Source organism: Hyperolius riggenbachi, chromosome 4 (assembly GCF_040937935.1).
Source record: "Hyperolius riggenbachi isolate aHypRig1 chromosome 4, aHypRig1.pri, whole genome shotgun sequence".
NCBI classification, from domain to species: domain Eukaryota; kingdom Metazoa; phylum Chordata; class Amphibia; order Anura; family Hyperoliidae; genus Hyperolius; species Hyperolius riggenbachi.
The window spans coordinates 189,610,791-189,624,282 of NC_090649.1; the positions used below are offsets into that span (position 1 = coordinate 189,610,791).

The 13,492-nt window shown below is 44.0% G+C and overlaps 1 protein-coding gene across 18 annotated transcripts in view; it reads right to left on the reverse strand.

Moving 5' to 3' along the window:
- Positions 1–13,492, reverse strand: part of DLG1 (discs large MAGUK scaffold protein 1) — a 283,639-nt gene that overhangs the window by 158,525 nt on the left and 111,622 nt on the right. For 2 of the 18 annotated variants that reach the window (XM_068281143.1, XM_068281142.1), the window contains exon 1: positions 6,539–7,076. The exons of 13 other annotated variants lie outside the window; for them this stretch is intronic. In XM_068281143.1, the coding sequence (XP_068137244.1) occupies positions 6,539–6,772 (234 nt within the window). In that variant the 5' untranslated portion in view covers positions 6,773–7,076. Of the gene's footprint in view, positions 1–6,538; positions 7,077–13,492 lie in introns of those variants that run through there. 3 more of the 18 variants (XM_068281137.1, XM_068281140.1, XM_068281138.1) reach the window with 2 other exon arrangements.

The following is a 13,492-nucleotide window of genomic DNA, read 5'->3' on the forward strand; positions in this document are numbered from 1 at the left end:
TTCCTGTAGCGCCACCGTTACCAGGGGAGCCAATGTCCTGCTTTCTGCCTCTTAACAGCCGGGGGACGTGCTGCTGTGAATAGAGAACAATTTGGTCTGGATAGCGGTCCTTGGGCCGAAAAAGGTTGGGGACCCCTGCCTTAGAGTATACTACTGTATAGTGCTTTGCATATTGCCGACAAATGGCGAGCACTGCACAAATTGTTCCCGATGGGTCCCAGGCATAAGTCCTCCAATACGTGCCCTTACCAATCTACATCTCAATCACTCCTACTGTAAAAAGTATTTTCTGCCATAAAGATCACCTGTAATATAAGAGGCTACATACTGCCTTACTACTACTCCTACCGCCACCTGCAACACCCCATTACCTTTACCTATTCTGGCATCGCCACATTATACCTTTCCCAGTTCAATCCATTTATACCAAAACTTTAAAGAACCTGGCAAAGTAGTTAACTATATAGGAATTCGTCATACATTGTATATTCATACAGGGGCATGGCCGGGACCTGGGGACTGAGTTTTTATCCCCTAAAGTTTTACTACATCAGAGTATACCATAGCAAATTTCTGCTGCATCATCACTGTGTGTGCTCCCTCACCCAGCTCAGTCCATCCCAGCTGTCTACTTTCCTTCCCAATCTACTACCTCCTACAGTGCATGCTACACGTTACCCAAGTAGCCCACAACATCAGAAGAATATACTGCCCCTTTACTGAAAATAGAACTTAGGAAAACAAAAACGATCAAATGTCAGCTGCCAAAATAGGGAGGGCGTGCATTTGTTGCGGAATACAATAACCACTTAAACCTATTTGAAATGAACAAACTTTGCCACCTAATAGGAGGCACAGTCATTGAAAAAAATCACCAACAGAGCGTTACACTGTCACCGGCAGCAGGCATTTTTCTGCATCTTAACCCAATTTTTAGGCCCATCATTCCTTGATTTTTGTTGAGTTTAAAAAAAAAAAAAAATGCACATACATTGTGAAACAGTGATGTCTACAATCAAAATAGAGTAAATATGTAACACTATGGCCTCAATTCACAAAACAGTTTAGACTAGTCTACTGATTGTTTTTAGTCTACTGATGATTTGGTCAGTTGCATCGAAGGGGAATTCACCATTACCAAATGTTTTAGACCTGTTTTTAGGTCTAAAGCTGGCCATACACTGGCCCGATTTGCCGCCGTTTCGACAGCAGATTCAATCACTGGGATCGAATCTGCTGCCAATCAATCGCGCTACACACCGAATTTCGATCCATTTCGTCCGATCCCGTCGATCGCTCCGTGCGGAAAATTACCGTCGATCGCCCGCGGGTAGGGAGCGCGTCGCTAGCAGCGTTCGATTGCCTGACGACCGACGCAATAGAGCCGCATACATTACCTGCTCCGCCGGCGCGACTACCCCCGGTCACCGCTGCTCCGTGTCCGCGCTGGTCTCCGGCATGGTTCAGTTCCTCCTGCCCGGCAAGAAGTTTAAACAGTAGAGGGCATTCTACTGTTTAAACTTCCTGCCGGGCAGGAAGAAGCAAAGCATGCCGGACCTGGAGACCAGAGCGGAGACAGAGCAGCGGTGACCGGGAGGACTCGCGCTGGCGGAGCAGGTAATGTATGCGGTGGGGGTGGGGGTGGAGCAGCGGCAGCAGCACCACCACCACAACAGATTGTGAACGGTTTCAGGCTGAAATCGGTTCACAATCTGTTTGCAGTAAAGGTAGCGATACGATCCCTCTCTGATCAGATTCGATCAGAGAGGGATCTATCTGTTGGTCGAATCTGATGGCAAATCGACCAGTGTATGGCTACCTTAAACCATTTGGTAATTAGGTGGGTAAAGCAGGGGAAATGATCAAAAGCATCAATTCACAAACGAGTAGCTATGACTGACATCCTTCTCCTCTGCATACAATTAAACTCCTGCATAATTATGTCATGATCGCTGCTGCAGCAATTGCTGGAAATAGTAGTGCTGCAGCTCAGGCAATTCTGATCTCTTTCCATGCCAGCTGCATAGCTTCGTCTGCCTTTCCCTGCTGTCAGCTTGTGACTGATTATCATTCACCTGTGTGGGAATCTGCATGTCTGCTCCCATTGGATGACCTCAGTATAAAGATCTGCTTCCTGCAGGACTCCTCGGGTTTTCATAGCTTCAGTTTAAGCCTGTCTTGCTGTCGCTTCAGCCCCCGATCGTGTTTCTTGTTCTAAACATACTTTGCTGGTTTTGCATCATGTATTGGTTCATTGCCCATATATATGCATACCAGCACGTTTATTATTTTCCTTGTATTCGTGTTACGTTGATACATCAGTGACGCTGATATATACGTACACGAACTGTTTATATCCTGTGTTCAGTTAGTCAGTTCTAGCACGTTGATCACCCGTGCTGAGCTAGTTATCCTGTTCCTGGTCCTGTTTGTGGATTGCGTTCATCTCTGCGAGGAGATAACGAATCCTTCTGAATCCTGTCCTGTTACCGTTTGTGGATTGCGTTCATCTCTGCGAAGAGATAGCGAATCCTTCTGAGTCCTGTTCCCTGTATTACTCCAGTCCTAGTCAGCGTTCCTGCTTATGTCATATATCGGTTCATTGCCGATATATACATATGTTAGTCAGACGTTACAAATAGTTTCATTGATAGCTGTAATTGTAATACGCTAGGAAAACATACTTATTGTATATTTGTCTGTGTTACGTTCATCTATCTTGATCCTGCTATTTCCTGACTATCCTGTCCTGTCTTTGTGAGGCACGCCATCGCTGCAACGCATTGGTTGCCTCATTCCAGTCTGTCTTGTTGTGGACGCTTGCTGTCACTAAGTAGCGGCTAGCTAGCAAGCGTTCATTCTGTCTACCTGTCCTGATCTCAGTTCTGGTTTATGCGCTCAGCGCTACTTTGCGCTGAGACGTTATAGCGGAAGCATTGTTTGTGGCTGTCGGATCTGCACCGGCTCTGTGCGCCACAATCTCCTTTTGGAGTCAGTCCTCCCCTCCACTATACTAGGGATAGCCTGTTTCCTTGTGCTAGTGTGTGTACCTCCTACACGTCAGCTCATGCGTTGCATGCTGACTGTGGAGAATACACCACCAAGTCTTACATTATAGCAAAGTATCTTTAGAACAAGAAACACGATCGGGGGCTGAAGCGACAGCAAGTCAGGCTTAAACTGAAGCTATGAAAACCCGAGGAGTCCTGCAGGAAGCAGATCTTTATACTGAGGTCATCCAATGGGAGCAGACATGCAGATTCCCACACAGGTGAATAATAATCAGTCACAAGCTGACAGCAGGGCAGACAAAGCTATGCAGCTTGCATGGAAAGAGATCAGAACTGCCTGAGCTGCAGCACTACTATTTCCAGCAATTGCTGCAGCAGCGATCATGACAAATTAATTCAAAAGGTTCCATCCTCGCATCTAAAATACCTCACAGAATTACTTTACCTACAGAAATCAGCTGGCCTATTCTGTCAGAAAGAGTGGGCATGGTTATTCCTTGTTTGCCTTTGTGAATTGTGTAATTACTGAATGTTAGACCAGGTCTAAAAACAGGTCTAAAACATTACACCAAACCATCAGTAGACTAAAAACCATCTTTAGACTAGTCTAAACTGCTTAGTGAATTGAGGCCTATATAGATATGAAACAGATGGCCATCTAGAAATGACATGTTAGGAGAATGAAGACATTGGGCAGCACGGTGGCGTAGTGGTTAGCGCTCTCGCCTTGCGATGTGCAAGGAGTTTGTATGTTCTCCCAGTGTCTGCGTGGGTTTCTTCCGAGCACTCAGATTTCCTCTCACATCCCAAAAAAAAACCAAACAAAAAAAAAAACATACAGATAAGTTAATTAGCTTCCCCTAAAAAAAAAATAATTGGCCCTAGACTATGATCCATGCAATACACAATACATAGACATATGACTATAGTAGGGACTAGATTGTGAGCCCCTCTGAGGGACAGTTAGTAACAAGACAAACTCTGTACAGCGCTGCGGAAGATTTCGGCACTATATACCGTAAATACTTAAATAAAACACACCACCGTGTCACCTGACAGGAAGCATTGGGAACTCTTACCAAATGGAGAGCAATACAATATAAAAAAAAAAAAAATCAGACAAAGCCACGGCACCTAGCCTCTGCCAACTCCAAATCCACTCCAGGGCAAAACATTATGCATATAAATCATCAACCAGTTGCTGTACCTGCATTTGATTGGGGTAATCACATAGGGAGCTGTGCTGAACTACCTGGTTAGCCAAAAGGATACCCATCACCAATGCCTTCCATTACTATAGGCTCCAAAAGGAGTTCAATCAATCAGTGTCTTCTGACTGCTGTTGGGACACCACGATAATGCTGAACCACAAAGCAGCAACAGTCCTGGCTACACACAGAAACTTAAGACATTCAACTCAAGTGACCAAATATTTCAGGTTTAATAGCTGCAGGGGTCCATTTCACACAAAAGCAACATTTGAACACTCTACTAAGTTATCTATCAAATGGTGCAAGTCTAGTTTGGTCTACAGCTCCCTTTTAAAATATTTAGTATTTCAAAAATCCAGTTCCGAGTCTGTCTGTTCGAGCAATCTACTATGTTCCACCTGAATTTAGTGTCGCCAAGCTCTGTCATGGCTGCTGCGCAGAAATTCAGTTTACTCCTATTTACTTCCATTGCCACGTTTATTATGGTTATTCAGAAAGAGCCACAGCAGAAGATAAGCAGCCCCCCAACAGTTTCTTCAGATTCAATTAAAGATTCAACAAGGACTAGCCAACAGTTAAAAGTTTCCATTATAACAACTAAAATAGGACATTTTTCAAACTCTCCCTCCCCAACAATTTTTTTTAAGTGAACAGGAGGGGAGAGTGATAGGGAGGCTGCCATATTGATTTTAACCATGCCAGTTGCCTGGCGGTCTTATTGATCTTCTGGAATCAGTTGTGCGAGTCAAAAACCTGAAACAAGCATGCAGCTATGTCAGATTTTAGTCAGAAACATCTGATCTGTGTGCTTGTTCAGGGTTTTACGACTACAAGTATTAGGGCCTGTTTCCACTAGGGCTGAATCCGTTCGGAATCAGCAGCAATGCCCCACAGGGGAGTCCGATAGAGAAATACTGCCTATCCGGCCAATGGCTTGACGGCCAAATTACATTGTGGTGCGATCCTGGACAGCATTCTGCAGTTTCCCGCAGCACATCACCAAAAAACTCTACAGCCATGCACAATTCAAATGCGTACTCACATCAGTGCAAGTGAAAACCGGCCCTATGAAACACAGGATCAGGAAGACAGCCAGGCAACTTGCATTGTTTAAAAGGAAATAACCATTTCTCTTACCTCGTTTTCCCTCTAAAGCAGACATTTTGGCATTTGCAGAGTTGGGTAAAATACTGCTGTGAGAAGTAAAAAATTAAGCCAGACCCCTCTGTGCACTATAAGTGGTGTGCAACAACCCTGCATGCCTCATGTGGTGGAGAATAGGAGGGGATAGTCATTAAGAGTCAGACCTTGCTTGGCACTCTGGTATTCAGGGAAAAAGTGTAGTCACATGGCCATAGTTTTTACATCAAAGGAAAAGGTATTTTATTTTTTTTCTGGCAAACACCAATTAATACTGTACAGAATAGAGGACAAAGGTTCCCAAAACATTGCTTTATTACATCCAGGGGCTAGCCTTAGAGAAAGTGGAATTCAGATAAAACTGAAATCCATTTGTGACAGGTTCTCTTAAATTCCATGACAGAAGTTGCAGAAAACATTTGAGCTTGGATGTTAAAACATTTTAACTGCATGGAAAAACAAAAACAGCAAAAGCAATTTGATTAAAAAATCTGACAATTTTTCTTATACATTACTTGCTATTTTTTCCCCTCTAGATTGACATTAAATCTTTTACTAGTATCAGTTCCATTTTCCTACTGTAAATGCAATGCCATACAGTTCTGACAAGCGGAACTTGCACAAAAGTGACACTGGTGACAAATTAACAGAAAGAACACATTATGTGCATAATAGCATCAATATTATTAGCAAGCTGCAAAACACAAGTTCACCAGAATACATGACAACAGAACTGCAATTCATTTGGTAACGTTAATATCTGCCCGTGTGACAGGATATTTCAAACAGATCAATAAAATTATATTTATAGACCTGAAATCAATACTGAATATTATATAAACCTTCCCTGCATAGTCATAATACCCGAATCTACACTTGCTGGACAAAAACCAAGAGAAGCATTGCAAGGTATTATATCCCATTTAGCTGAGTGGATTGGATAACTGTCCATTTATTAAAATCAGTATTTTAAATTTAATCCAAACACGAATGCTAAACGAACAGGTGCATATACAGCAGACTAAACAAAGGCTACACAAAATGCATTCTGCAATGAATACACGATTTCCCATGACAGTTTCTAATATCTCCTGCCCAGCCCAGCATTTTAAAGAAACAAAACATTTCCAAATCATGAAGCATTGAAACAAATCATTCCAACAAGTGGCAAGTTACCTGGGCGGAGCTGGCAGCTACTGAGATGCAGTCAATAAAGCTGTGTCTGCGAGTAAAAAAAGCCACTATTTGCTGCCATCGAGAAGGTTCTGGCTCAGCTCTTAGCTCTTCTGTAGAGCCCTTCTTTGCCCATGGCTTTTGTTTTGGGCCTACAGAGCTATGACTGGAGCTAGTATTGCCACCTCGATTGGAGCGGGAGTACAAGAGTGTGTTGTTTCCGAAAATGTAATTCATCTCTGCAGCTCTGCAGGTGGTTGCCAGGCAGTCTTACTCTTCTACCAGCTGCCGAGTGGTGAAGGATCAGCAAGAAGTGCAGATAGAATTACAGCAGCATCACATCCAAATCAGAAAGCAAAAATCCTGGTCCCTTGCTGTGCTCATTGTTTATCCCTTGGAGTGTAGCCATGCAGAACACTATACCTGTTACATGCCTAAAAGGTATGTCTCATTGCTGCAGTAAACAAAGGAGAAAAAACGGCAATTCCTGCTGCATCTGCTTCCCATGATTTTCTTGCCTCTGAGGTCTGCAGGGATCAAAAGCTGCTCTTCTTTGTTAGCTGATAACTAGGCAGACTGAATCCAGGAAGTGAGGTCGATTAGCAGGTAGGATGCTAGAAGCATTTGACTGCAAAGACCCACTGGAGCTGCCTGATTTAATGTACTGGGTGGGGAAAGGCTAAATTACCAAGTTTCAATCACCGCCTGTAGTAAAATCGAATGACATTTCTCACTGTTGACATCAATTATAAATAGAAACACGAGAAAAACAGTGAAAGTATACTCTAATTGATCTTCTTCATAGACAATTAGTTAAGTGTTTTCAATTAAACAGCAACTAAAATACCCCAAGTGATGCTTCTTGTATGAAATAATATTCCAGGAAGAGTTACATTAGCATTGATTTTTATTTTCCTGAAATTGTAAAGTATTTGGCTTATAGAAATAAGACGCTAATGGGAGGAAGTCCATTTTAACAATTTCTGTGTATTGCTATGAAATATTACAGTGATGAGCTAAGAGAAAGCTTTAGTAGAATAGTGTTTATTATAATACTGTCAGCAGCGATAAACAAAACCACAGGGCATCTATTGCTCTTGTTTTAATGAAGAAAAAAAAACCTAGACATTTTTCTAAGCCAAAAGGGTTATCAGTGAAACTGAGGAGGAAGAGAACAAGGTGAAATATGTGAAAATGCAGGACATTGAAAAAGGAATTATGGCACAGTGATTTTTTTAGTGATCTGTCAAAACAAAGGAGGTCTCAGCTGCACATATTTACATTGTGATTTTGCAAGCAGAACTCCTTCAAGAGCAAATCGCTCAGCAAATGCTGCATGCAGTGCAATTGCAATTTAATAGAAATCACAACACCGCAGTGGGATAACGCTCATAGGGTTCCATCATACAGCGTCACTGTTGGCGCTTTATAAATCAATAATAAGTGCTTTTCTAATCGCAGACGAGCCCTAATAGTGAAAACACAACAGCAGACCAATACAGCAAGCAATCAAACGCCTCACATAGTAGTGATCGAAATACCACCTAGCCACACTTTGCATGGATGGAGAAAATTTCTCCTGAAACCGGATTGTAGCAAACTAAAAACTCCTTTAGGGTCTGTCCACACTTATGCATTGCTGATTTTAGCAATGCAGTGATATCAGACATTGCATATACAGCACTGCCCGACGTCTCCACTCTTGAGCTGCACAGCAGTGCGTCCCAGCAGCACTCTGCTGAGCACATTTCAGTACACTTAGCGGTACCATCCCCATTCAATGTTATTAAATGTGATCAACACCACAGCCGCCAGCAATGCAGGTGCCATGCATGTTTGTGAAAACCTGGTCATTACTAGCCAATGCACAAGTGTGGACAGCTCCTTAGGCTGCTTTTTCACTAGAAAACGCAATCACACGTAAAATCGCACTTCCTTCTATTTCCACTACCCATAATTGTGTTGCTATCTGTTGGGTATGATTGTAAACGCACCAAAAATCATGCAGGCCAGCTATTGTGATTCAGGGCCCGTTTCCACTACAGAGAATCTGCACACGTTTTCTGCACACAGATTCGCATAAGCAATAGAAGTGGATGGGCAAGTTTCCACTTCTCCGGTATTATGTGTGGTTTTTCGTGCAGAAAAAAAAAAATTCCGCATACAAATGCGAACGAATCCGCAACGGCATGCAGGTTTGTTGACGCATTTTTGGCGATGGAATCGCGACGCAATAGCGGAAACGGGCCCCCAGGGGAAAAAAAAAGTCCCAATAGTGGAAAACAGCAACGCAATTTACATGTTATCGCTGTGCTGTAGCAATTGGCAAAATGGGCACCAACTAATTTTGTGATTGGATTGTGCCTAGTGAAAAAGAGCCGTTCGTGATTTCTACGTGGTCTACAGCTGTAGACTACATCCTGTTGGCAAGAACATCAGTTTCAATACACCTGTTAAACTGACAGTGTGACAATGCGCACAAACATGGCTTGTCTTTATATTAGTTGTAGCAAAAACTCCAGACTTGGCAATATTATACTCAAATAGCATACTGAAATTCCTCATTCTGAATAGACCATTTGTTAGGGACAAATGAACAGATTAAGTCTATGCTGCGAGGCACCTAATTGATCTGTGGCTATTGACAATTTTGTCTAAGTGCACCAAGTGACAAAAGATAAAGTGACTTCTGTGAGCATATTAAAGCATCAACAAGTTTCCAAGCAAACACTGATCAATTACTCCAGAAGGACTACAGTATTGCAAGAGATCCCAAAAACTATGTAACACACTTCCATGGTATGACTGAAGATTAACAGTGAGAATACTAAAGGTATAAATTAATTTCCAGCTATTTAATACTGCAGTAATCCATAACTATCTGGATGCATTCTACGGAAGTACTTTTGAATAAGACCATTAAGAACTCCATCACTATTCAAATGTCAAAATCATGGTAAACTCCAAATGAATGCCTAGCTTGTACACAGCAAAAGCACACAAAATACACACAACAAAACCATGTGCACATTTTCACCTGAATTTTCTCCAAGGTGATCTTTTCAGAGTCACCCAGCCTAATATCTCCCCTCCCAAAAGCACCCAGCCTAATATCTCCCCTCCCAAAAGCACCCAGCCTAATATCTCCCCGCCCAGAAGCACCCAGCCTCATATCTCCCCTCCCAAAAGCACCCAGCCTAATATCTCCCCTCCCAAAAGCACCCAGCCTAATATCTCCCCGCCCAGAAGCACCCAGCCTAATATCTCCCCGCCCAGAAGCACCCAGCCTCATATCTCCCCTCCCAAAAGCACCCAGCCTAATATCTCCCCTCCCAAAAGCACCCAGCCTAATATCTCCCCTCCCAAAAGCACCCAGCCTAATATCTCCCCTCCCAAAAGCACCCAGCCTAATATCTCCCCGCCCAGAAGCAACCAGCCTAATATCTCCCCGCCCAGAAGCACCCAGCCTAATTTCTCCCGCCCAGAAGCACCCAGCATAATATCTCCCCTCCCAGAAGCACCCAGCATAATATCTCCCGCCCAGAAGCACCCAGCATAATATCTCCCGCCCAGAAGCACCCAGCATAATATCTCCCGCCCAGAAGCACCCAGCATAATATCTCCCGCCCAGAAGCACCCAGCATAATATCTCCCACCCAGAAGCACCCAGCATAATATCTCCCACCCAGAAGCACCCAGCATAATATCTCCCGTCCAGAAGCACCCAGCATAATATCTCCCGCCCAGAAGCACCCAGCATAATATCTCCCGCCCAGAAGCACCCAGCATAATATCTCACACCCAGAAGCACCCAGCATAATATCTCCCACCCAGAAGCACCCAGCATAATATCTCCCACCCAGAAGCACCCAGCATAATATCTCCCGCCCAGAAGCACTCAGCATAATTTTGCCCACCCAGAAATCATGCAACAGAGGAAGGACACTTGTATTCTGCTGGGGCCCCAGGGAAGGCCAGAATTTGAAGGAGAACCCGGTTAGTTTTTCATGCCACCCCTGCAAAAAATGTTGGGAAGAAATGATATAAAACACTAAGGCCCCGTTCACACTTGCGGTTTTGTGAAAACCGGAGCGGATGTCCGGACCGCACCGGATCCGGACCGGACCTAATCCGTACGGTTCCTATCCAGATCAGGTCCGGATCCGGTCCGTTTGCATCAGTTTTCCGTGCGGTATGAACACGGTTGCGGTCCGGATCTGGTTTCTTAACCCTCCTGGCGGTTTGCTTAAAAAAAAAAAAAAAAAAAAAAAAAAAAAAAAAAATCGCCAGGGGGCAGCAAATCTTTTTTTTTTTTAAATGTTTTTTTTTTTTTCATGTAGCGAGACAGTCTCGCTACATGATAGCCGCTGCTCAGCGGCATCCCCCCAGCCCCTCCGATCGCCTCCGGCGATCAGGAGATCCCGTTCAAAGAACGGGATCTCCTGGAGGGCTTCCCCCGTCGCCATGGCGACGGGGCGGGATGACGTCACCGACGTCATGACGTCAAAGGGGATTCCTATGCACCCCATAGAGCTGCCTGGCACTGATTGGCCAGGCAGCGCACGGGGTCTTGGGGGGGGGGGGGGGCTGCGGCGCGACGGATCGGCGGGTAGCGGCGAAGATCGAGCACTGCACGCAGCTAGCAAAGTGCTAGCTGCGTGCAGCAAAAAAAAAATTATGCAAATCGGCCCAGCGGGGCCTGAGCGGTGCCTTCCGGCGGCATAGCCCGAGCTCAGCTCGGGCTTACCGCCAGGAAGGTTAAAGAGATAACAACCTGTAAATACCTGGGGTCTGGGAGGTCAGCAGAAGCTCTGGGGTCATTGTTGGAGACAGGTGGACGTGTGGAGACCATCCGTGGATAGTGAGACTGCAGTTGGGACCATGGACCAAGTCATTTTTTACTCGTACCTGGGAATTCTCTCCTTCCTGTTGTTCACCTACTATGTGGGGAGAAGGCCTCACCTCCTCGTTATCAGACATATCATCAGACATGTTGCTGCCAAAGAGCTCCAGCATGAAATCCCTGCTGCTCCACTCTGAACGCTGGGCTCATGTGGTACCCATCCAAAATGGCCACTAGAAAAAGCATAGGAAGTGGGGTAGAACGACCGGTTTTTATAGCCAGTGTGTTGTGCGCTCTCCGGTTCTCATTGGTTTGTATTGGCCGGATGCAACAGTCCGGCTCCGCTCCGGATACGTTTGCCGGAGGAGCCGGACCAAAAAAATAGCGCATGTTGGATCTTATGCCGGAGTCCGGATCCGGTCCGGACAAAACGTACGCATGTGAACGGACGCATAGACTTTCATTGCTATGCCGTGCGTCCGTTCCGCATGCGGTCCGGCTCGGCGATTCCGGACGGCGACCGCTAATGTGAACCGGGCCTAAACCCTGATGTAGTAATATATTAAATTAATTTCACAAGGTGAGTGAATTTTAAACAGATGTGGAAATGGTTCTAGAGCTGACAACAGATGCACTTGTTTACATACATGAACATGTTTAAGCATACTATAGCGCAAATAAAGTTCAAACACTTTTGGAAAGGTCCAGACTCAAAAGATGTATAAATGTCAGGGTGCACAATGCCTTGTCTGCACCTTACACTAATGGGGAAAAAATAAAAAAATAAATAAAATAAATGTAGTGGAAATGGACCCTAAAGGTTAGATTATTGTCCTGAAAATCCAGAAAGGCTAAAATAATCAATACAGGCCAAATCTGAAACAATCACACATTAGCACATTAATAGCACCTGGTATATAGTAATGCTATTCTGGCTTCCTTTTTTTTGCCCATTTAGGGGGATAAAATTACCACAAAAAAATCCAGATAAGTATGTGCCAATAATAGTTTTAATTTGCCCCCCTCCAGCAGGTGTTGTCCCAAGAGTCGGCCTAGTTTGCCTATGCCTATAAATGGCCCTGCTGGTAAAAGGTCAGCAGTACAAAACTATGGAGCGGCTGACCATATAATGGAAATTAAACACCACTCCTGATAACACTTTTGACTGCCAAGTTATCCAAAATTAATCAGACATTTATGGATTGGCAGGCAAAAAAAAAAATAGATCACTGGCAGATGTCCAAAGTCTTGTACGCTGTCCCATTCATGGTCGCTGAATGAGCTCAGTGCTGCAACGAAGAGCAACACAGGTGCAGAACGCAGGTGTATGGATAAATGTATGGCCACCGGCGTTGTAAAGTGGGGTCCAGGCCTGAAATGTAATGTGTGAATTGCACTCTAGATAGTAGCTTATTTGTCACTAGACAGTCCTCACTTAAGTGTTAAACTGCAATTAACAGAGAACCATCTTTATCTGAAGCAATCGGTTTACGTAATAGGAGATATATATATTTAGCATCTAATATAAAGTTTTAGATTATGGAAGAGTGGAAAGTGCTCCTAAGAAATAACTGAACGGCTTTCGCTCTGAGCAGATGCTTAGTGCAATTAAGCTAAAACATCCTAATACACAAAATGCAAAGTGCAAGGCCTACATGCATCAATAATAAATCTTCACCTCAAACAGCACAATAAGACAGAAATGCTTAAGATCAATAGGTATTTGCCAGCTGAGTACTACTTATGGCACGCTCGATATATTTAATTTTTAAAGAGGGTTGAAAGCAAAGGCATTAATTCTTCTTCAAGGCCTACAGTGTGGACTGTAATCAAGCAAAACAAACCCATTGAGATCGGGGTGTAAGGGATGCATGGAATGTTCCACATAGCAACTCCACATTTAAAAAGGAACCTATCTTAGAGTTACTAATAGCCACACAGTGCACCATGCCCGTGGCACTCCAAAATGGTTATCTGCTGTGCATTTCATTATACTGAAAGAAATCATCGCTAAGCAAAAAATGCTTACCTTCCAACTCACAGTGATAAGTAAAGTGGGCTGAAAATCTTAAACCATAATAAACCTGAATGCTCACCTTGGGCGCCTCAGTCTC